The 25,445-nt window shown below is 50.0% G+C and overlaps 1 protein-coding gene across 3 annotated transcripts in view; it reads right to left on the bottom strand.

Annotated features, from left to right (window-relative positions):
- The window catches only part of SPNS2 (SPNS lysolipid transporter 2, sphingosine-1-phosphate), a 200,960-nt gene that overhangs the window by 11,493 nt on the left and 164,022 nt on the right, over positions 1 to 25,445 (bottom strand). For all 3 annotated transcript variants that reach the window (XM_075904318.1, XM_075904317.1, XM_075904316.1), the window contains exons 10-11: positions 21,289 to 21,387; positions 14,288 to 14,451 (exon numbers count right to left, since the gene is read on the bottom strand). In XM_075904318.1, coding sequence (XP_075760433.1) covers positions 14,288 to 14,451; positions 21,289 to 21,387 — 263 coding nt within the window. The remainder of the gene's footprint in view (positions 1 to 14,287; positions 14,452 to 21,288; positions 21,388 to 25,445) is intronic.

Consider the following 25,445-nt stretch of genomic DNA (forward strand, 5'->3'; position numbering starts at 1 on the left):
CCTCTGGAATTCATGGAGTCAGTAGCCTTAATTTTGTAAAGGCTGCTGCCTGACAGATTTGGTGAAGGACACATCCCTCCTAGCCACATCGTCTCATGTGGAAAGGCACAGGGAATGAGTCTGTTGGAGGGAGCCCTATGAATCCACAGAGAACTAATTGCAGAATGGTTTGGCTCTCACAGCCTCTCCAGTGCACATCGCTAGCCCAATGGCCAGGGTAAGCGTCTACTTTTGAGTTTCTTGGTCTCAGATTGGTGCGCCCAGAGGGACAGGCAATGGTGTCAGTTTACCCCAACAATCCGATAGGGCAGCGCTTGGCAACCAAGGCTAGTGAGCGGCCCTCCTTCATCTCAGTTGGCCACAAAACTGAAACCAAGATGGTCTCTCGAGCCAGAGTAGTTTTTCTAACTGTGCTGGCGTACCTGGAATTTTCAGGGTGTGTGGACTGAACCGTAGCGGCACTTTGACTGGATGCAAGGGGCGTGCCCGGCTCTCACAGTCACTGTTGTGTGCAATCAGCATGCCCCTCATGTCACGTGCTCTTGCTTTACCTCCCTGTCCCTTTAGTAACAGTGGTAGGAAAGAAACGGCCTGGATGGAAGGTGACAGAATCTGGCAACGCTGTGCCCGGGCAACGGTAAACAAAACGTCTGGCTGGCCACACGTTGGCCACCACTGCGAGGGGACTAAGTTAGTGCAGCCACCCAGACAGGTGGGGAGCAGGGACTCAAAGGGGAAGGAGGATGGATCCCAGCACAAGGTGGGACGCAGGAATCTCCATGCAGTTTGGGCATCGTGTTCGCCAGCCCCATTTACAAAGGGAGGTTCTGATGGGCTTTCCTGGAAGAGGAATAGAACAGGAAAAAACATGATCCCTAGAACCAGCTCATGTACCACCAACGTCACCACCGCAGGCCGCATCTGAAATGGGCTGAGGCAGCTACATAGTAAGGTTTCAGGTACCCCTCCTCCCAGTGGGAAGTCAACTGTCTATTGTATCGTTTCAGCCCCATGTCTGGTACCATCATCCGCGTCAGCAGCGAGCTGAACTCTAGGTTGTTAAAAGCTAATTCTGCAAACTGTGCCCCAGCCTGTGCTACGAACAGGCGGCCATGAACTAAAATACAGATGGTGTGAGGCTGGCCCTGCAGAGCTCACTCAGAACTCTGCTGGTACGTCCCCACCGGCTGTGCTCACGACAGTGACGAAGCTGCTAACGCCGCTCACCAGCATTATCCAGCCTCCATGGCCCTGAAGCAAAGTTGCGGAGGCCGTGCCGGATTTCCCTACAGCACGGTTGCAGTGGCTGTGCCCTATCTCCCTACAGCACGGTTGCAGAGGCTGTGCCGGATCTCCCTACAGCACGGTTGCAGAGGCTGTGCCCGATCTCCCTACAGCATGGTTGTGGAGGCCGTGCCCAACGGAAATTTCCCTGTATGGGTATTCACACCGACACGTTTCTCCATGTCCCCTGGAGGCCTCTGTCAGAGCCAGTTAAATCCAACTGTCAAAGCAGCACAGCAGGGCTGTGCTCAGGGTTTTGTGATCTCTGCTGCCATCGCAATCTGCAAGAGCTATGCCAGAAGTTAGGCAGGAAGTGCTAGTGACATTCTCTGGCCTGTGTTAGATGGAAGGTCAAACTAGATCACCAACTGACTTCACCTATCGCTCCTTGTTGCCGACAGCTTTCTGTTGGGCCCGGGTTCATTCCGAGGTTCTGCTGAGTATTGACACAAGCTGGAAAAATCCCTGAATTTTTTTTCACAAAGATTTTTTTTACAAAGCCCCAGGAGGACCAGAAACCGAAGTAGCTATTTAGCTCTTGTACAGTGTTATCTTCAAAGCTCCCACTGGAGCACTCTTGCCACAGCTGTGTGGAGAACTCGCACTGGTCCCAGCAAGCCATCATCTTCAGGTCAATTGCCAGGCTCTTCTAGCTAACAGGAAAATGGTAGCTCAGAGCCTTTAGCACAGGGCTACTCAACTTTGGAAGCCCTGAGGACCAGAATGATACAGCACATGACGAGGGCTGCAACTGAAGTGTGGTTGCATGTACATGCAAATATATATGCAAATAAATGCAAATAGCTTCTTTCACACTGAGGGGCATGAATACAAAGATTAAGGCAAGACTACACAACACGCAGGCCCCGTGTAAGTCAGTTCTGCTGATATTAATAAAATGCAATAGTTACCCGATTTCCACCCATCTGACAGCACTTTTAGTGAGCAATGTCAGTCCAGGAATTTAACTACTAAACACTTATAAGGCTGCGTCTACACTGGCATGATTTTGCGCAAATACTTTTAATGGAAGAGTTTTTCTGTTAAAAGCATTTGCACAAGAGAGCATCTACACTGGCATGTGCCTTTGTGCAAAAGATTTGCTTTTGTGGAAAAGCATCCAGTGTAGACGCTCTCTTGCGCAAGAAAGCTCCAATGGCCATTTTAGCCATCGGGCTTTATTGTGCAAGAAATTGATGTTACCTGTCTACACTGGCCTCTTGCGCAAGAACACTTGCGCAAAAGGACTTATCCCCAAGCAGGAGCATCAGAGTATTTGTGCAAGAAGCACTGATTTTGTACACTACAACATCAGTGTTCTTGCGCAAATACTCGCGGCCAGTGTAGACAGGCGGCAAGATTTTGAGAAAAAGCGACCGCTTTAATGCAAAATCTTGCCAATGTAGACACAGTCTTGTTGACAGAAGACCATTATATTGACTCGCCATTGTGGAGCGTGTTCCCAGCGGAGGCCAAGTTCAAAGGATCCCACTCACGGGCTGTGTGTTGAGCCCCACGTAAGCCCAAACTGCACCGTGGGCCGCAGACAAACAGGCTGTGGGCCACCTGTTGAGTAGCTCTGATCTAGTGCAACAGTTGAGAACGTCAGCTGCACAGGTTGGAATCCAGCAACGTGCAGAGTCCTCCAAACACCTCCGTTAGCCCTTTCCATCTCCAAGGCAGGTGGGATAGTCCCAGGTCAGGCGGCCAGGCTGGGCCTCAGATGATCCTTGTTCAACTTTCTGCTCCATCACTGAGTCCTTTTATATAAACCTCAAGCAAATCGCCGTGATTCATTTTCCCCATCTGCAAATTCTCATCCCGCAGGGTGCTGTGAATGCAACCCCTTCAAAAAGGCCAGGACCTCTGTAACTATGGCAACAGGGGCCACATAAGCATAGCACGTGGTAGCCTGACCAGGAACTGAGAACTGCAGAGGCTGCTGCCAGAGAGCCCTTGCCTGACTATCTACTGAACCCAATGTTCCTTTGGCATTTGGACCATGCCACGCAGTGCAGATGGGAGTAACACCAGGCTTGGGAGAGACCCTCAAGGTCAGGGCTTTGATTTTAAGGGCTCCAGGTGACCTGGGCTGAAAGCAATATACACGCAAAGCTGGATCTAAGTGAGAAAGCAGGAAAAGTGAATGATGCAAAGGGAGGGGCGCAGCGATTTGCAGGGGGAGGCGATGGAGAGTTAGTGCACAGCTAAAAATATCCCATCCGGTAACAAGTCGCTGATGCATCACGACAGATTCTTCTAGCCTCTCAGGAGCAGGATCTGTTTGATGAAGCGGAGGTCAGTTTGCCAAGGGAAGAGACACTAACGATTAGCTTGCTTCCAAATGTTAATGCGCAAGTGGCACTGGCTGTAGGTTGGTTTTGGGGGGGGGGGGGGAGGGGAGAGGAGACTGTTATGTAATTTAGCTCTCCCTACTGCTTACCCATGAAATGCAGCACAAGGGGATTAAGGCTTCCAAAGAGAATGAAAGCGGGAGGTAAGTAACACACAGACCCCTTGCTAGCCCTTGGCAGGAGGGTGAATTTCATTTTGCAGCTGCTGTCACAAAAGCACAGCCCTTTGGTGAGAGCTGTGCTTCCTTCTGGCTGTGTCATGTGCTCTGCCAGCTGCCCTAAGCTATGAATTGGCTTAAATCCGCTATTTCTTCCTATATGTCAATGGCTTTATTGAATGGAATTCGGAACCATGTACAGGAGTATTTTTCCTCTTCATTCAGCTTTGCCTGTAAAAGCAACATGTACTCCATTCAAGTTTTCCATCTGCGTGTTAAATTCAGGTACTAAGCATATTTGCTCAGAGGGAGAAATGCAGGCCAGTGGTCTGTTTTCCTTTGCTACAGAGATCATAAAGAGAAGGCAAAGACTGGAATTAGGGAAAAATTCCATCGCTTTCCATTCTCTCTCATGCAGCAACCGAACAGGTTTCGAAGAGGAACGGCTAACAGCGTCCCTTAGATATCAAGGACTCGCGAAGGAAATAAACTTCACAGATAAGCCCTGTCCTACTCTGCAGCAGCAGCTGATGTGAACCCATAGGAAGTGCTACTGAAGCTGAAAATCTCTTTAAATCTGTCAGTTTCCCTGTGCATGTCCGATTGAAGCCTGGTGACAGTACAGCTCCGATGGATGCATTCTGGCTTCCCAGCCAACAGTTCAAGCTCCAAGCGTGACGTGGGCTCATCCGGGTCAATGAATGGGAGGAGGATTTTTTGTTTGTTTGCGTGTGGGTGGGGAAGAAGTGTCATCAACTGGATGCAATATGAGACTGGTTCCTGTTTGCCTCTGTGGACAGTTATAAGTTCTCACTTTCTGGTGGGGTTTGATTAGCAACATCTCTCACAAATGACATTCCTCTTCGATGTGATCCTGAGGGTGCGGGAAAGGACAGTCAGCAAACGTGGTAACTCCTCTTGTGACTGCCTGATACATTCGCGTGTAGAGAGATCCGTGTGCCTGACGGAATGGACCCTTCTTCCACCCCAGCATTCACAGTCTCACCAGGTTCGGATGTCAGAAAGCACTTGAACTGGAGTGCAGCCCAGTGCTTATGGCGCTCCTCGATCCAGCACTGGGAGACCCAAGAAAAGAGCCAGGACCTGATTTCAGTTATGGGTGCAGTCCGGATCACACCTCCAGTCATTGTGAATGGAAACCCACATGGGACCCTCTAACCTGCACCCACTGCTCGCGGAGCGTCTGCCTTCCTGAGCATGTGGGCATCTCCCCTGATTTCAGGTACGCCAAGTGTAACTTAGTCCACCCTTGCTTTCACCAGAAACATCTCATCCTTTACTGGCACAAACATCACCTTCCTTTGGCAAGGTATTTACGGCTTCTGATGGCACGTTCATCCCAAGTCAGATGACGACCGCAGGCATCAGGAAGTGGAACAGCAAGGCTGAGTTTTTCATAATTTGCTCTTCTGCTTCCTCGTGTCAGGAGCACCCTGGATTGGAAGGCAGGCTCCTGGGTAAACACCCTGACCACCTGCCTGAGATCTGGTGGGCTGCGTCTAGATTGGCATGATTTTCCGGAAATGCTTTTAACGGAAAAGTTTTCCGTTAAAAGCATTTTAGGAAAAGAGCGTCTGGATTGGCACGGATGCTTTTCCGCAAAAGCACTTTTTGCGGAAAAGCGTCCGTGCCAATCTAGATGCGCTTTTCTGCAAAAAAGCCCCGATCGCCATTTTCGCGATTGGGGCTTTTTTGCGGAAAACAAATCTCAGCTGTCTACACTGGCCCTTTTGTGCAAAAGTTTTGCGCAAAAGAGACTTTTGCCTGAACGGGAGCAGCATAGTATTTCCGCAAAAAGCACTGATTTCTTACCGTAGGAAGTCAGTGCTTTTGTGGAAATTCAAGCGGCCAGTGTAGACAGCTGGCAAGCTTTTCCGAAGCTGATTTTCCGGAAAAACGGGCCAGTCTAGACACAGCCACAGTGTTCTGTATCTGTGCCAATGCAGCATTAGTAAAGCAACTGCCCTAGGACACAGTTAAATCACTATTTAGCTCCTGTATAAACTCTATGCATGCCCGGAGCTGTCCTACTGCAGTGCATATAATGTACTGAGGGAGGGCATAGTTACGTAGCTCTTTGCAAACATGAATACTTGGGACTCAGACAAATGCTTGTTATCTCTATTTTACAGATGCAGATTTTTATGGAGAACTTTTGCCTTCCTTAAGGCCAAATAGGGGATTCAGAGGCAGCTCCAGCGAGTTCCCGGCTTCGTCCTGTGCACAGACCACAAGGTCTCCCCTTCCTTTCAATTCAGGGTCAAGAAACCCTTCTAGCCCTGCTGCACTGCATCACACAACCGGCTGGGGGCGTTCTGGAGATTTTTTTTTTTTCTCAGCGGCATCCGGTGCCCATGCTCCCCTCTGCGGGGTACGTTTGGAGGGCTAGTTCCCACATGCACTTGGTGGGCAGGGGCTTGGAGTGTCAAACTCGAAGTCCTGCCCATGTTTCGGCTGCTGTTGTAACTGCCCGTTCCAGCTGTCCCAGGCTTTCGGCCCTTCCTCAAGCAAAGCCCCCACCACCTGCGGCCTAGCTTGAGTGGCTCCTTTCAAACACCACAGGAAACGTTCTTCTGCAAGGGCCTTACTACTGGAGCCAACGTGCCCAAAACAAAATAATGCCACAGGCAACCCAACCAGCCTTGGACGCCTTCTAAAGTAACCTGCAGGCAAACAGGTTGGCCCCAGCAGTCGAACAACAGGACAGTGTCTTGACAGAAGACCGTTTTTTCCCCATTTGTACAACGGAAAAAGCCTGCTGCAGTGCGCTAGGTATCCCTTCCCCCCTACTCCTCTCCCCGCTTCAAAATCTGCCGGTTTCCTCTGCGGTTTTGGAGTTGTCGCTGGGTAAATGGGTTAAAACATAGGGAGAAAAGGTAAATCCACAAGATGCCTTCTGACACCAATGGCAGGGAATACTAAACCCCCTTCGTCTCCACTCCCATTTTCCCGACGTTCCAGCCCTTTCACTTCTATTTGGATCCTTTCTATCCCCTCAGCCTTGTGCCTGCCAATCCTGTCCTCCTCCCCCAACACGCTGCTGGGCTTTCTCCTTCCTGCAAACTGTTCCCCTTCATGCAATCTTCCTTTCCATCAATGATCCTCCAGCATCTTAAATTGGGAACTGCCACTTCTTTTGTTTTCCTGTAAGCTCTCCAGGGTCGGAAGAGCACCTGAGTTAGGTTAGAGAAGCATCAGAAATGTTTCTAGTGCCACGGATATGTTTTATTAGCATCATCTGCCTAAGTAAAGCCAACCCGTGCACCGTAAGCGTTATTCTAGAGAGTGCAAGGCTGGGATTTTCAGGGGAGCACAAAGAAGTTAGATGCTCAATTTCCACTGAATTCCAGTGGGGTTGGGCTCCTAACACCAACAGGTTCTTCAGTAAATTGCAGGCTGACTTTCTCTGGGTAGGGACTACCCACGAGGGCTGCAAAGCTTGCTAGTAGCTAGCCACACAATGAAACCCCCACTTTTCTGGGGATGACAGTCGGCCATATTGCCAGTTTGTGGTGATGCTGTGCACTGCTACACTGCAATCCTCTGATGCCTCACAAGCAGCTATACGCCAACTGTGCAAGAAGTGATCCTTAAAGATCCCGTTCTGGTTGCTGAGTGGAAAAATCACCTTGTCAACTGTGACAATCTCAATCTACCACTGAGCACATCACATCCTCTCAAGTGGGCACCTAGTTTCCTCATCAAAGAGAATTTTTATGAGTTTGTCTTAAATTAATTTGCAGAAAAAATGCTTTCTACTGAGGTAAAGGCCAAGCCCTTCTAACATGGAGAGTTAAACAAACCAAATGTACATCATAGCTTACTATTGCATATATGCTCGGGGGGGAGGGAGCTATATCCTGCTCTGGCAGGAACATGACAGTATCTGATGCATCTCTTCTAACTACCACACGTCTGCATAAAAGAAACTGAAAAGGATCAAAGGCGCCGTCAAGAAAAATAATTATTGCAACGTGGGAAGTTTGAGATGATTTTGTGCCTGCCTCTGGAAAAGGCTAGAACAAGCCTACTGTGAAGAGGGTCTGAAAATGGCTTGTTCTTCTCTTTGCTACAAGGGAGTCTGCAGTTTGTAGACTTAACACATTCAGGAAAACATAAGGCTACATGTTAATTAGACGGTGTTCTTTTTGTGTTTTACACCACCCAATCAGTAGTGTAAAAAGCAGTAACTTCCTCCTAGTAAGTGTCTGAACTAATTACGTTTAAATGATACCTAAATCATTCTGGTTACTTAAGTTTCCACACTCCATCAAAAGGGTTTAAGAGTGGCAGGTGTGTGTTAAATACAATGTTTAATTTTTATTGCAAATATTTCTGGGCTGGAAAACCAAGGCCTTTCAGGCAGCCGTACTTTTTGACGTTGTTTCAGGATAATAGCTAAATAGCTACGCTGTTGGGTAAGCTGGCTGCATCGGGGGGATTGCTTACACCTGTTAATCGTTGCATTGGAGATATGCAAGACTGCTCCATCTTGTGGCTTGGCCTGCCTAGTGGAAAAAACTGGCTGTTGCATGTACTATGTACTGGCTGATTCTATGGATAGCAAGATTATCTGGATGATCATAGTTAATGCTAAAAAAGCATGGGAAGGGGTGTCAAACCACATGCTTTGAGGCCTACATTGGAAATTAGGAGAAGACCTTTGTGAGCAGCAGATTTTCCCACAACTGCTTCCTATGGAGCCCTTTCACCTTCTGCTGAGCCATCGGGAACTGCTGGAGACGGGACACTGGGCTAGACGGACCATGGGTCTGATCCAGTTTGACAGTTCCTCTGCTCCTATGTCAAAGAGGAGACCGAGTAGCCTGCTCTTCCCAAAGTACGTCTAACGGGAGGGTCATGCTCCAGCCGTATAACAGATCAGCAGACGCCATATGAAAAAGACGGGCAGAAAATGCAAAGTGGTCGCACTGGTTTATGTGCCAACTGGTGTAGGGCCATGGCAGGAGCCTGTACCCAACATGCCTAGTAACCTGGCAAATGGCTCTTATTTTGTGTGCGCTAGGAAGAGGCTAGATTCTCCCTAATTAAGGGTGAAGCTATTTACACCTGCTAAGTGCCCATGTAAAGCATTGCTTCCTGGAGCTGTGTGTGCCTCACAGAGGGGTGCAAAGGTTCATTTTCCACGAGTTATGTGCTTTACCGATGGGAACACGGCGATGCAGGCAGGCTATGGCACTCCATGAGCAGTCATGACCGTGGAGCCGTAGAGCCGCTGCGTCCCAGGGCTTGTCTAAGCTTCATTCCTCTTCCAAAAGAGGAATGTCAATGAGCCTGATCGAAAATTCAAATGATTTACAAATCTCGCACTTCATTTGCATAATCGTAGAGCGCTTTTTCGAAAGTTTTTTTTTCAGGTGTACGGACTCTTTCGAAAAAGGGTGTTTTTTTTAAAAGAACCTCTTCTAGACTGCAACTTTTTCGAAAAACCATTTTTTGAAAGAGCGCTCTCCCGCGATTATGCAAATGAAGCACGAGATTTGTAAATCCACGCGTGATTTGAATTTTCGATCGGGTTAATTTACATTCCTCTTTTGGAAGAGGAATGGAGTTTAGACGAGCCCTCAGATGATTAGGCTTGAGCTGACTTCATCTGCTAAGGCCACAGCAGAGCTAGGAGTGAAACCCTCATCGCTCAATTGACACTCGCTTGCTATAGGCACTCGGCCATGCAGGTCCCAATACTGTCCTTGGGTACACCCCACAGCCCCGCTGGAAGAAGCTCGGCCTAGCTACGCTTCACACCACCTCTGTGACTTGGGTAAGGGGGATTTTAGGGTGCTCAGTCCAGCAGAAATACCCTGTAGCCACCCCAGCGAGCAACACAAAAGAATCTCGCAGTGCAAGGCAGGACCACAGCACGTGAAGCGATGCCTTAGTCCTTCGAGTGGAATCACAGGAGGAATTTTAGGTGAACAATATACCTGTCCAAGTCTGAATGTGAGCAAGGCCCTGAGCTAATATTCCTGACCTTACTAAACGGATCAACAGAATTGTAATTACTATAGGCAGCCAAGGCCTCGACAGCCGTCCCACTCTCTAATCACTTGAGGGAGGGGCTTATATTTTATGTATATATGAAAACACACCAGAAGTAATTAGCTTACATTATGGACTGATTGTTCTCATCTGTGTCATTCCTAAATGTATAGAAAGCCTCTTGCAGCTGGTGTATTTCCAAGTGCCTGGGATGTACGTGAAAGATCCATTATTTGAGAATAATCTCATTTGAAAGCAGGCTCGTTGTGCTGCTCTTCTCATGAGCTTTTTCTGGTTCATCGTTACCGTGGGGGAGTAGGGAAGCTTTGTCAACTGGATTTAATAGGCTAAAAAAGTCATCCACAAAGTAGGCCACGAGCTGCCGTGGTGCTGAGAGGAGCATAAAGGCGTTACGCAGGATTGACGGGCGGGAGGTTTCATCTTGTACGTTCTCTCGTCTAAAAAGGAAGCGTGGCGGAAGCGGTTGTGCAGCTTTTCACAGCGGCTCGGAGGGGGCTGCTCTATTTACGGCGGGTGAGGACATTTTTCCTAAGCACCAGCCAAAAACCCTGAACTGTCCTTCAGCCTGGCAAGTCGAGAGGCGGCAGACCCACCTCAGCAGAGGAGGACGCCAGGCCTCAGAATTACCCAGCTTTGCCCCCATCTTTAGTCATTAGTCAGGGCTGTGACCTCGAGCCTGTGAGACCTGACCCTACCTGTGATGAATGGGTTTAATCTCAGGCGTGACGCGGGGGCTTTCGATGCCTGCAGGTTAATCAATTTCACTTGGCAGGGTGCACTGGGGAGTCCTGCTAATTGATTGAGCAGCGGGCTCCTGGGTGGAGGAGCACACGGGCTTCCTGAAGGAGCAATGCTCTGTGCTCAGCCCCCGAGGGGTGGGTGGGACTGGGGACGGGCCTGGCAAGGGAAGCTATTCTAGCGGAGGATGCATTAATGCCCTGTACGCCCAGCCCGGTTCCACCATTCAGGAAGCATGTGGACAGATGGTAGCCGGAGAGCCGACCTGGAGTCCAGCATGGATCGCTAACATGCTAATAATCTCCAGGCCCTGCTGCCCTTCCTCCCATTCCCATGAGCCGGGCAAAGGGATCTATGCTGCTGAGCAAACCAGGAACAGGCTGGCAAGGGGGACAGCATGCTACCCCACCGGGGGTGTGGCCCAGCAGTGGCTTGGCTTGGATCAGAACTCAAAGGTTACTAATACATATTAAAAATACAGTTTGTTTGGGTGTTTTTGGTAATGGGCCTAACCACTGCAGCAACGACACCGTCCCGCTATGACAGAGCACTTTACCAGGAGCGTGACTGCGGGCCAGGATTTTTAACAAGGGAATAACGGTTCAGGGGCATAATGAAAAACCCAGCGGACAGAAAAGCCGAGCAGGTGCGAGACCAGTCGTGACTTATAGTAATGAGTCCATCTGTATTCTAGTGGAGCCCCTCAGCACCGGCCCGCGAAGGCGTGCGGGCCGAATAACTGTGCTGCGCAAACGGCAGCGAGTCAGCCGGAGAATGGAAAGGGGAAGGATGCGGAAGGGGAGACAGAAATATAAATAGGTTGCTCGCCTGCGTTTGAAATGGAATGAGGAAGGGGAAGGAAGCTGGGCCTCGCGGGATGTGAGCGGCATACAGGAGGGCTCCGGTCAGCGTGGAGAGAAGCAGTGGGACACATGTGGATGGCCAGGGACACGGTCGCTTGGGAGCTCCCATCCCCCAGAGCCGTCCAATCAGTTCTGGAGCAGTAGTCACTATACTAGAGGATGCTGCTCTAGCGAACTAGCTACACTCAAGTGATGTCTTCACGGCGCGATCTTATGGCAGGAAATATGCTAATGATGGGCTCATTAGCATAAGTCACAATCTCATTAGCATATTTTCTGCCATTTCTTTTTGCACAAGGGGTGTTTGTTCAAAAAGAAGCAGTGTGAATAGGGTTTTTTGGCGCCAAAAAAAGCCTCCGTTTTGCGGAAAAAAAACCCGCTCGTCCACACTGCTTCTTTTTGTGCAAAAACCCCTTGCGCAAAAAGACATGGCAAAATATGCTAATGAGATAGCAACTTATGCTAATGAGTTCATCATTAGCATATTTCTGCCAGATGATCTTGCAGTGAAGATCACCCCTCAAGCAGCCACATGTGGCTAGGGGCTAGCGTGTTGGACAGCACGGCCATAGAGGTGGGTTTGTATCTCTCTAGCCCCCCCCCCCCTTCTCCCTCCAGCCAATGGCTCTTGCACATGGCAGGGCTGAGCTGGCAAAGGCTTGTGTAAAATGTGCCCCTGCACTCTGGCACCTTAGCAAGGGCAGCGAACAGCTCGGGGATTTTCACTACAAGCGTTCACAGGCCAAATAAGGACTCTTCCAGCCACATGCTGCAGGGAATGCACCAGCCACAGAGAGGTCCGACCTGGGTCTGAGCTGCCATTGCCCGAAAGCCGTTGTTCTCACTTCCGAATGCACTAATGCAGGCGCTAGTTATTCATGCGCACAACAGGGGACAGCGCATCAGACTGAGCGACGTACAGAGAAGGTTGCTCAGCCCTACTCGCTCTCACGGGGGGGCACAAGGAAAGCCTCACGCTGCTGCCACCCCTCCCCCCCCGAATGAGCTTGCTTTAAACTCATAACGTGGCCATGTTGGATGTCAGTGTTATTAAATCCAGCTACCAGCCTGGACTCGCTGGCCCCCTCTGGCAACGCATGCCGGGCTGAGCGCCTTGCTGTATTGGATGCATCCGTTCATCTCCCTGCATCCCCACAATTACCACATGGTTAGGTGCCGTCTGCTTTAATGGGCTACCACTCAGCTAAACGCAGCAGCGCAGGACGCCCCAAAGCCAGGTTAAAGTCTCTGATTGTACAAGGCTGGAATTCAGTTACAGGGGACGTGCCAGGATCCAGGTCAGCGACCACTTAGAAACACGTTGCACCCTGCTTAGAAGATGTGTCCCTTCCCGCAGTTATTGGTGAAGAATAAATCACCAATTTATTCGAAGGTGGGGGGTGAAGAAGCCGAGCCGGTTGCTTCACGTATGACATCTTGGCTCATCCCCCCTCATTCTCTTCCCTCTCCATCCACCTGGCTGTTTCACTCACGCGCTGCCTCTTGGCATAACCCAGCTTGTGAGCTTTTGCAGCTTGGCATAACCCTTCACACTGTGCGTCGGCAGAGCAAATAACAGGGTGGGCCCATGATCCCTAGGGACTAAAAACGAGGAACGGGAACAGCGGAACTATTCCTGCTGACAGAAACAGTGATTCAGCTGCCCACGGGTGTGCAAGCACCGCCTGTGCTCCGTTATCCACTGTGTCACAGCCGGCTTTTACCTATTTCCAGGTATTCACAACGTGCAGTACCTCCAGCACCTCATTCCGAGCTTAGATTTCTCATTGCTATCAGGGCGGGCACATGGCTTTTTAACATTATAACAGGGTTTCCTCTCTCCCCACCGCGTGGCTTGCAGACAGGCGCACACCTGAGGAGATCCGAAGTGGGGTGACGACAACAGCAGCGTTGCTACACCGGCACAAGCTCCTAAAGCAGATGTGCTGCGCTGGCACCAGGCCAGTGGCCGCCTGAACTGCATCGAGGGAGGCTGCACTCGGCCAACGTCTCTACATCTGCTTGTGCAGATGTCAAGGCAAGTAACATCACCATCTGCACAAGCAGCAGCAACAACAAAAGCTGCTCTAGGGCAAACACCAGCCCACGCACCTGCCAGTGTTCACTGCAGGACCAGAATACACCCGGAGTCATATCCTTGTGCAAGGGTGACGAGAGAAACTAACCCAAAATGGTGTGTGTCACGTGGGCACATCGTCTGAACTACTGGCGTTGCCAAGAGTGAAGTGCTCCGAATCGGTGTCCTTACTGGACAACACATCACTTTTTTATAAGCAGTAGTTAGGAACCAGGAAAGACTTCCATATAGTGACTCCAGATCTAGATTTATTAGCTCCCCTCGACACCCTCCCTCCCCCAATGGTTTTCATTTTCTCAGTTGTTCCGTTGGACTATTTCCCATACCGTGTAGTGCGAAGGTGGCCCAGTTGTGTAACCCTGAGGTAAAAGCTGACCATTGAGCTCTACAAGGTGGCTCATGCTCATTCCCTTCTTTAAGTGGCCCCAGAAGACTACAGCTCCCAGCATGCAATGCTCCATTGTAAGCTAAATGGCCAAGATTTCGGTGCACCCTGGACAGCCACGCATTAAAAAAAACAAACCAAAGGAGGCTGCAAGTCTGAAATCTGGTGCTAGCCCCCGGGAGGGCTGAGAACCCCTGGACGCAGAAACGTATAAAGGATGCAAAAACAACGCCCGGTGCCTGTTGTGGCATCGTGTGCTCTGCTGCGTCCTTTCCTGAAGGGCTTGGTGAAACACTCCAAACGTAGCTGCGGTAGCAGATCACATGCTCCCATCCTCCCCCATCCCTGGTGGCCTGGCTACTCACTGTTGTTCAGCTTTGGCGCGGTCGCTGAGGAAGAAGAGGGCCGTGGCCAGGAAAAACATCCCTCCGAGGACGACGACCAAGGGGCAGAGCATGAGTGCGTAGCCCAGGCTGAGGAACTCCCAGAGCGGGGACTCCTTTGTGCTTTGTTGTATCAGGTCTGAGATCTAAGAGAGAAGGGCACAAAAACCCAACCAACAACGTTACTCAAAGTGCAAGGCTCGGCGTGCTGCAGAAATGGATTATCATTCCCCACAAGGGGGCTGAGCTTTCAGTTGGGAATGTCTCTGTGTTAAATATTGTGTCCCCTCCATGGGTTTTAAGACACTTACTCTGTATACACCATTCGTCTCTGTTCAGGAGACCTCGGTTCATTTGCAGAGAGGGGTTTATGAAGAGTTCTCTTTTCCTTACCTCTTTTGACCTGCCGCCTCATTATTCCCACACTCCTCCCCCTTTGTCCTCCCCCCTCCCTCTCCACACTGCTTTGGCATCTGACTATGTGCTAACCAAGACTATTAATGAGTCTGCACCGCAACATGGGGAAATATGACCCTGCTGCAGTGTTCCCTGTAAGCTGTGAACTCAAGAGCGATTCCAATGCCACCCAGTTGTTTAGCAGAACACCCGCAGGTAGGTTTTTGGTTTCTACTGATGGTGCACATTTGCACATGCTTTGGTGCACATAGAAAAATGTATTCTGCACATGGGTAGGGTTGTCAGGTGTCTGGTTTTTGCCCGGACAGTCCTGCAATTGCGTCTTCTGTTTGGTAAAAAACCTCCGGAAAATACTGGACGGAAGGCTGCCATGTTTGGGATTTTTGAGATTTTTTGTGAAAGTACCTGGCAACCCTACACATGGGTGAAAAAAATTAGAGGGACCATTGCCCTCAAGCAATGTCTATAAGGGCTGGTTATACCTATCATCTAACAGCAGGTGCATTGAATTCCGTGCAACTTAACTCTGTATGTTTGTTGCGGGGGGAGGGCTTCAATGTCAAAGCTTTTCAAGGACCACACATTCTTCTGAGGAGAGACCCCTGTTCTCTTCGCTTTCTGTTCTATCGCGTGCCCGTTATTTGTCTTGCAATCATGCCTAGGGGATCCCAGTCCTGGAACAAGGACCCATTGTGCTACATGCTGCAACAAACACCGAACAAAGAGCCTTGCCCGAACAACTTCCAGGCATAGCAGCTGTTTCCTTCTGCCAAAGAAGAGGCATGACTTAAATGTGGGGGGGAAGGGAGAAGGTGTGCTAATGTAATTGCCACTAGGTGGATTTGAACCTGGGCCCCCTGGAGCTTAGTGTAGGAGCGTTTGAGCTAAAAGCCAGCTGGTGCTCAGCTTAGGCTGTAGGGCTCCCTTGTTCTTATCTCTCGTGGTAAGTGGTCTAAGTGCCACTCCAAGGGACAGTGACCCACACCCTCTAGGTGCATGGGTTACGCTAGTAGCCTGGAACATGGGGCCTGGTGTCAGGTCTGAGGCCTGAGCCAAAAATTGCGAACTAAAATCAGGCCCTGCAGCCACGTAAGCATCTAGTAGGTGAATTGGGCAAAGTTGTTGCTAGTTGATTAGGAACTAGATATTTATGCCAACATGCTCCAGTGAGTACAGATACCTCCTGAGCTATTACAAGATAAGTTGGTTTGACAAAACAACGAACAGGGATGTTTTGCCCAAAATACCAGGACCACGGAGAGGCAAACAGGTGCCATGAAACACGTAAAGTGGAACGTACGATGTTTATCCCAGTTGTTTGTTTCAGTCGGGGTGTCTCGCCTTAACCCTTTGTGTGCCTGAGGAAACTGCAGAAACTTCCGCTGCTGACTGGACCACTCCTTGCCACAGAGCACTCGTCTGTCAGTATTCCTGTAACCCCGGAGCTGAGGTACTAGAACTGTGCCTTGGGGCCAATAACCCTGGTTGAGTGCCTTTGTTGCTGAACCATGCCTGTATCTTTCTTTATGAGCTAACCGCGAGATCTGCTGTATGAGCAAGCTGCACTATCGGCTGAGAGTGCCGATTACACTGGCGCTCCAAGGACAAAAGCACTGAGTGGCATTACCGTGCCAACGACATTCCCGCCTTCGACACTTCGGCTACGTCTATACTGCCGCCTTCTTCTGCAAACGCTTATGCAAATGAAGCGTGGAGTAGAAGATTGCCATGCTTCATTTGCATAATTAATGAGCAGCCGTTTTTGCACAAGAGGCTTTTGCGCCAATAAAAAAAAAAAGAGCAGTGTAGATGGCTCCTTTTTGGACAAAACCCTCCTCTTGTGCAAGAGCTGGTCTTCCTCATTTTTTTAGGAAGAACAGCTCTTGCGCAAGAGGGGGGTTTTGTGCAAAAAGGAGCCATCTACACTGCTCTTTTTTGCGCAAAAACGGCTGTTCATTCATTATGCAAATGAAACACGGCGATATTCTACTCATATTCTTCATTTGCATAAGTTTTTGCAGAAGAAGGCTGCAGTATCGACGTTGCCTTCATGGAAGTGAGGATATGACAGTGGACATGCCTCATGGGTGACAGAAATATAACAGAGTGGCATTATTTATTCCAATCTTCTGGAAAGCTTGGTGGCTAAAATGTAGTTTATGTAACATATTTAGGCAAAGCATTAATCATATCTTAGCATTTGCTGGTCAATGATCTAATAAAAATCAGCTTCTAACATGGCACGCGCTGTAACAGCGATGCTCCACTAGAAATGGATATTTAAATGTCAGTGCCGATACTGCAGCTTTTTTTGCTGATGCTGCTGGCAAGAAGACAACTAGCGCCAAGCACAGCAGGGATGCTGTACTGCAGACTCCTCCTGAAACCTGTACCGAGGCCCATTAGACGCTTTCCAAACTAGCCGCACATGTACTAGCCTTTAAAAAGCCGACATTTCAAGTCTAGGAACAGCGAAAGGTTGTGCAGGGAGATTTCCCTCTCCTCCCCCGACTCTGAATAGCTTCATCTAACGAAGCAGGATCCTCTGTGATAAGAGCAGCAGGTTTCAAGCACAACCCAACAGAAATAAATGACATTTAAGTTTGAGATTTAAAGACACCAACTAATTCGAGTGGGAGAAAATCTTATACCCCCGACTGAATCCCCGACTCGCAGCCCTAAAGCCAAACACAGTGAGGCAGCGGGTAAGAACCATTATAAGAAGCACCGTAGCAGAGAAAACAATTCAAAAGAAAAGGTTATAGGACTATAAGATATACGGGGACTTCACTGAAACTGCAGCACAAAGTGCTATAAAGGGCTTGTTGTAAGACACCCTCTATATGAACGGGACAGCAGCATTGGTTTCAGGTTCTTAATATTCATCATATTCCTATTACCACTCCGATGGGGACATACGAACTATGGTGAAACGTGTCAAGAAATATACCAAGGGGCAATGGGGCCAGACGCAGGCAATGTCAAATCCAATGAGACCTGGAATAAGGCACTTTTGAGACTTTTTTACACTGGGAAATTAATTCAGATGACGATTGAGTGTGAATTTAAAGATTAAAGAAGAGTGTGAATATAATTCCAAAATAATCCTCTTCCACAATGGATTAAATTAACTTGGCAATAGGCACGTTTGTTCCAGAATAAGAGCATCTACAGAGGGAATTCATCTGGAACAGCAATTCTGGAATAACAAGCACTTACCCCAAAACTAGAGCACGAATCTGCTTTAGATTATCATACCCCCACCCCATTCCATTCCAGATTAACTTTCATGTGTAGCTAACCCCCTAAATAGCTCTCAGTAGACCTAGTCTGTACACAATTCTGCCATGTAGTGACCTTCCATCTGTATTTAAGACTATTCATGTGAATGGCTAAGAACCAGAAAGTGCTTCAAAAATTAATCCGCAATGAGACCACTTCAAACCAGACCAAAAGGCCTGAGAAACCTACAGTTCCAATTATAATTTCCATTAACGTCGTATCCCAAACGCTGCATTTACTCTGATTTTCCTTTGCTATGTTGCTGATCTAGTGCTGCTCTATCTTGGTACAACTCAGCACCCGTGATAATTAACACTGTTCTGTTGACTACTTGTTAAAGGAAAGTCATTAGCATTTGTGCTATTTAAGTAGCTCATTAGATTCAGCTTATCAGCCCACTCAAATAATGGACTTGGGGCACAGGTGGGAGGTGAGAAGTGACGGGTTTATGGCTAAAATTTTTCCAGGAACTATTAAGAATCACACAAAGCTCTTTTAAAGTAACAAAACAGTCCGGCTTTGCCTAGAATTGATTGTTTGGTGACCAATGTTCCTATTCATCTTTTTTCATCCGGAGGCGAATTCTTTTCATCCATGCATGGAATAATTTTATGTGCACCAATGCACATGTGAATGTGCACCACCAGGACAAACAAAAAGCCTAGCTGTGGGCACTCTGCTAAACAGCTGGGCAGCATTTCAATCTCTCCTGGGTAGCCCTAAAAGCGCACAGCTTTCAGGGAACACTGCAGACAACCTACATTTTAGTCACTGCGACCCTCTGTTTTGGGGCAAGATGGGTTAATAGGGCAAAGAATCTGCTGCAGTCCCCTTCCAGCCAGGTAATCAAAGCTCCTGTCCTGGAAATGAACACACATCCGGGTGCCAGATTGCCAGGCCCTGGGCTCCAAAATGAGGACGTGTATAGAGCACCGGGGCTGAAATGACGTCAGCAGCAGGAACACTTCACACTACCCAAGCTGTTCCAACTGGGCGAAGAGAAGGGAAGGGCAGTCTCCGGGAGAGGGCAGAGGTGGGATTAGGAGATACTGAAGCTTGTGTCAACGCATGGAATTTCCTTGGCAGCTCAAAGGCAAGTGTCTGCTACAAACCGCTGGTCACTGTCACTGCTAGGCCTGGAAGCAGAAGTGAGGACGAAGGAGGAAAACACGGGTTGTGCTCGGATAGTGACCAGGAGCGTTCCAAAACACACTTGCGTTTCCTGACCTGAAGGATTATGTCAGGAGACCAAGGAAAACTGCTGTTCATGTATGGAAATCTGGTAAAACCACCCCCTGAAAACAGGCCTATCTGTGTGTAACCACCATGGGGCAGATTTGAACTGTGGACCTCTAGGCTATGTCTACACTAGCGGCTTCTTGCACGAGAAATATGCAAATGAGGCTAAGCGTGGAATATCGCCGAGCCTCATTTGCATACCTAATGAGCCACCATTTTTGCAGAAGAGGCTCTTGTGCCAGAAGGAGCTGTCTACACCGCCCCTTCTTGAGCAAGAAAAACCCTCTTGCGCAAAGCCGTTAGCGGGAAAGTATTTGCGCAAGAAGCACTGATTTTGTACATTACAAAGTCAGTGCTCTTGCGCAAATTCAAGTGGCCAGTGTAGACAGCTGGCAAGTTTTTGCCAGTCTAGATGCACCCCTAGAGTTTAGCATAGGAGCCTCTACCACTTGAGCTGTAAAGCCAGCTGGCTTTCACCTTAGGCTCTAGAGCTCCCTTGTGCTTAACTCTCACTGTATGTGGTCTAAATGCCACCACATGGGACAGTCAGCCACACTAGGTGCGTGGGTTACATATGTGCGCACAAACCTAGAAACACTTCTTATTCGTCCCAATAATAGATCTGTAGACGGCACTAGAGACGTGGCTGGGAAGAGCTAAGAAAAAAAGGCACTTTGGGGGAAATACGCTGCCATGCTCTGGCACACGAGGAGTTAACTATGTACCAGCTTTGACCCTCAATGAACATCCACGCAACTTTACTAGACTCGCAACAATGCAGCCTAGGGGACAGAGCACAGGTTTCCCTGTTTTATACCAGACACTACTGCTGGCTCTCTGGACAAGCTAGTTAGCTGGCTCTGTGCCTCAGTTTGCCATCCCATCTGTAGAATGGGTCTCTCTCCTTTGCAAAGTGCTTTAGTGCACATCAGCAGCAAAGGGGGGACCCTCAGGGGCTTCCTGGGGGCTGACCAGGGTCTCCCTATGCTGTTCAACAGGACTGTGGTGTCAATTTTGGCAAGTTACTGCAAAGTTCTTTAAAAAGACAATTGTGGCTATCGTGAAACAGAAAGTAGCTCACCCCCGGGCTAGGTCTACACTGTGGTTTTTTGGGTGGAAGAGGATATGCAAATGAATGCTCATTTGCATATCTTCTTCTGATTCTTTTTGCGGAAGAGATTTTTGCTGCTAAAAAGTCCCGCGTAGACGGGCCATTTGTCCGAAAAAAACCCTTTTCCGCAAGATCCTGTAAACCTCAATTTTTGAGGAATAAGGGAGAATGAACGCATTTGGACTTGGATTATTAGGTTGTATTAGGAGGAGCATTGCCAAGCAGGTCTAGAGAAGTGATTGTTCCCCTTCATTCGGCTCTGGGGAGGCCACATCTGGAGTATTATGTCCAGTTCTGGGGCCCCCACTGTAGAAAGGATGTGGACACAGTGGAGAGGATCCAGCGGAGGGCGACAAAAATGATTAGAGGGTTGGAGCACATGACCTATGAGGAGAGGCTGAGGGATATGAGCTTGTTTAATCTGCAGAAGCAAAGAGTGAGGGGGGATTTGATAGCAGCCCTCAACTTCCTGAAGGGAGGTTCCAAAGAGGATGGAGAGAGGCTGTTCACAGTAGTGACGGATGGATGGCAGAACAAGGGGCAATGGTCTCAAGTTACAGTGGGGAGGTCTAGGTTGGATATTAGGAAAAACTATTTCCCTAGGAGGGTGGGGAAGCGCTGGGCTGGGTTCCCTAGGGAGGTGGTGGAATCTCCATCCCTACAGGTTTTTAAGTCTCAGCTTGACAAAGCCCTGGCTGGGCGGATTTAGTTGGGGTTGGTCCTGCTTTGGGCAGGGGGCTGGACTCCTGAGGTCTCTTCCAGCCCTAGGATTCTATGACTCTTGCATTGGTGCTCCCCACATGGGCCCAGTTCTGTTGGTAAGCACTGAGCAGTTTAATGTGGCACCTTGTTCCCAGCACTAAGTTAGTACGTACGTGTATGCACGTACCACACACACACTCACACCCTGCCCATACCCCCGCCATGCACTTACGAATCCAATCAGGTAGGGGCTGCCGGCATCTCCCAGCAGGTGCGAAGTGAAGCTCTGCAAGGCCACGGCGGTCGCCCGTCGTGTCGGGATAACCACGTACTGCAAGGGAGAGGAGGAAAACACATGAGGGAAGTGGAAGAACTAACCTGTGTGGCAGATCCAGGCTGCGTGCTCGTGTTGTCAGAGAGAACGGGAACCCCCCTCGCTTTCAGTGACAAGGGTGGAGGAGACTTTGTTCCCAGGCAGTTCTGGGCAGCTCTGGAGCATTGCTAGCCCCATTGCATTTCCAGTGCTCCAGTCTGCAGAGGATTGGCACAGCCTGGCCAGGCCACTGAGCAAAGCGGGCAGGGGTTTGCTCCACGCTCCTGGTTTGCTCCACTGCGCAGCGCTCCAATGGCAATTTAAAGAGCCTGGAGCTCCGGGCGTCCCTACGGCTGCTCCCTTTTGAATAGCCAGGCCTGGGGCAGTTGCCCCTTTTGTCCCCTCTGGCAGCAGGCCTGCTCTCACTCATTACAACGCATCTAAAACACAAGTGTAAGATTTTGGGGGGAGCTGGGGCCACGTTTAACATTTGCATAAGCAATGCCTAACACAGCAGGGGCCAATGGACAAACACCACACAATGTAGCTATTTGTGGTTTTAAACTATAACCTTTGATTCACGGTATAAAGAGTAATACACTCCCAGCGCTAACTCTATTAAATTCTTAGCAGTATTTTGCTTGGGAGCGTTGATTAAGATCACAAAAGACAATGGTGACTCTTTAGGGAAGGTGCTTGGAAAAAAGCCCGTTGTGGCGTCTGAAAAACACGTGTCCAGGTACCACTGCACTCCTGGGACAGGACACGACTCCCCGTCACTCTGTTTGCTTAACACCATCAACATCACGCAGCATGGCCAATGGAGCACATGAATGGCATTTCCCTGTTCTGATGTTGGCGTGCATGGAAAACAGAGGAAGGCAAAAGCATGATTAAAATCTATGAGGTCAGCAGGGACCATTTTGATGATCTCGTCTGACCGCCTGCCTAACCCAGGCCAAAGAACCTCTCTCAGTAATTTCTGCATCAGAGCGAGAACGTCTGCTTAAGCACTGCTTCTCTGTGTGCGGCCCTGCCGTCTGCTAAAGGCCATCTCTGACGGCCACAGTGTGGGGTCGGGACTGCTGCCCCACCCAAAACACAGCAGGGCTTCGGATCATGCACCCCTCCCCTTTCACAGTTCCCGGATGTACCTGGCAGCTGAGTGAGCTGCTCCGTTTGGAGCACAAATAAGAAATCGGTGGCATGCTCCTGTTCTGCCCTGCACTAGGAACACAGCGGCAGGCGGGCAGAGGGCTGCTGCGAGGGAGGGGGACAGGCTGCTGTTCTGCTTTGACATTCCTCAGCCCGGAGAGCTCCCAGAGCTACTCACGATGCTGCTCCCAGCAGCTGAGGAGGCTGTGGGAGACCTGAGATGCACAGACACTGCACTGTGGGATACCTACCCACAGTGCATTGCTCACACGGGCGATGAGGGCGCCTGCTGCGTGGCCATGATCTCTGGACAGAGGGAGCGAGCATGAACACCCTCTGGCGATTTTTGTTCTGTCGACTTTCAGGCCCGGGCATCAGTTCTGTTGACAAAACTTGGCCATGGAGACGTACCCTGAGCAGCCGTTTGCGATCTGCCATTGTTTTTCTAGCCCTGCCCTCAGCCTTGTAGCTCTTTTCTGAATCCTCTCCTAGGCTGTGTCTACACTGGGCTACTTATTCCGGAAAATCAGCCGCTTTTCTGGAATAAGCTGCGAGCTGTCTACACTGGCCCTTGAATTTCCGGAAAAGCAACGATGCTCTACTGTACAAAATCAGCCGCTATTCCGGAAAAACTATTCTGCTCCTGCTCGAGCATAAGTCCTTATTCCGGAACACTGTTCTGGAAAAGGGCCAGTGTAGACAGCCCAGTAGTCTTTTCCAGAAAAAAGCCCCGATCACGAAAATGATGATCGGGGCTCTCTTCCGGAAAAGCACATCTACATTAGCCACAGATGCTTTTCTGGAAAAAGGGCTTTTCCGGAAAAGCAGCCTGCCAATGTAGACGCTCTTTTTCCGGAAATACTTATAACGAAAACTATTCTGTTTTAAGCATTTCCGGAAATTCATGCCAGTGTAGACACAGCCCTAGCGTGCTTCATTTGCTGATGTAACCCCCATCCTGGAGCTACCCCAGGAACCGCTTTGCCTCTGTGTCACTAATTTATTTACCGTGGGGTTCAGAGAGCCATTTGTTCTACAGTAACACGCCCCTCTCTCTTAGACAGAAGGGGGCTGCTTTTGGCCAATGAAGCATCATTTCCTCCTAAGGTGCGACAGGGCAGTCACTGTCTCTCTGGGGTCTAAAGGGCTAGTCACGTGACTGTCTCCACAGAGGAGCAGCGCGCAGAGCAACCAGGCGCCACGCGGGACGTGTCCGAACACGTGCATGCGATTTCATGTTGATAGAGAAAATGGGACTCGGGCACTTGGGCAAATTTGACCCCGTTCCTGGAGATTTTTTGCCTGTGGTTTCTCAGGAACACCTGGGTTGTCCCTGCCAGGGGGGGATGGAGCTGCAGATGTAACCGGCGTGCACGGATGCAGTGTGCTACTCAGACACTGCCTGCTACATTCTTGAGGCGCAGCAGCACTCCGCCAAAACAAGGCAAAGCTTCATCCACTCCCCTGATGACAATGACACGCAGCCTTCCCCAGTGCCTGCCAGCCAGGAGTCAAACACACAGAGCTCCCGGGCGGAGAGAAGTGCCATTCCTGCTGCACAGGTAGGCAAGCAGAGGCACAAAGACGTGTGATAGGTAACGCAGTGAGTCAGTGGCAGAGCTAGCTACTGAAGCCAGGAGTACCGCTGGGCTGCCACACAATACCCCATTTCTAGTACCCCCATGCTCTCACACACTATCCCGTTTCCAGTACCCCCGTGCTGCCACACAGTACCCCATTCCTAGTACCCCTGTGCTGCCACACAGTACCTGGTTCCCAGTACCCCTGTGCTGCCACACAGTACCCCATTCCCAGTACCCCTGTGCTGCCACACAGTACCCCGTTTCCAGTACCCCTGTGCTGCCACACACTACCCCGTTTCCAGTACCCCTGTGCTGCCACACACTACCCCGTTTCCAGTACCCCTGTGCTGCCACACAGTACCCCATTCCCAGTACCCCTGTGCTGCCACACACTACCCCGTTTCCAGTACCCCTGTGCTGCCACACAGTACCCCATTCCCAGTACCCCTGTGCTGCCACACAGTACCCCGTTTCCAGTACCCCTGTGCTGCCACACAGTACCCTGTTCCTAGTACCCCTGTGCTGCCACACACTACCCCGTTTCCAGTACCCCTGTGCTGCCACACACTACCCCGTTTCCAGTACCCCTGTGCTGCCACACAGTACCCTGTTCCTAGTACCCCTGTGCTGCCACACACTACCCCGTTTCCAGTACCCCTGTGCTGCCACACACTACCCCGTTTCCAGTACCCCTGTGCTGCCACACAGTACCCTGTTCCTAGTACCCCTGTGCTGCCACACAGTACCCCGTTTCCAGTACCCCTGTGCTGCCACACACTACCCCATTCCCAGTACCCCTGTGCTGCCACACAGTACCCCATTCTCAGTTCCCCTGTGCTGCCACACACTACCCCGTTCCTAGTACTCCTGTGCTGCCACAAAGTACCCCATTCCTACATGACAGCCTGGAGTGCAAGAAACTCCCTGGGCTGCTGAACAGTAGGTGAACTGCAGCTGACCTGCTGCCGCCCAGTTTGCACAGGAGCTGCAAGGAAGTGTCCTAAGAGTGACTTTGAGGAGATACAATCACGTTCCACCCTCGGGGAGGGGGGAGAAGGGGGAAGAGGTTGGATCATTTATTGGTTACAAACAGCAGGTGAATGAAACCTCACAGTCCTATGCTTTAGCCATAAGGCCGCCCTCTTCCAGCTGAAGAACAATTTAAAGCAGCGGTGGGGAGCCTGCGGCCCATCGGGGTTCTAGGTGTGGCCCACAAGACATTTTGTTCACCGTCGCCCACAATGCCGCTGGTTTCCATCGGCACCGCTTGTTTCCTCCTAGCTGGGGCACGCGAGGTGAGGCGTGTGCTGATTGCACACAGCAGCGACTGAGAGCCGG

This window comes from Pelodiscus sinensis, chromosome 21, assembly GCF_049634645.1.
Source record: "Pelodiscus sinensis isolate JC-2024 chromosome 21, ASM4963464v1, whole genome shotgun sequence".
In the NCBI taxonomy this organism is placed as follows: domain Eukaryota; kingdom Metazoa; phylum Chordata; order Testudines; family Trionychidae; genus Pelodiscus; species Pelodiscus sinensis.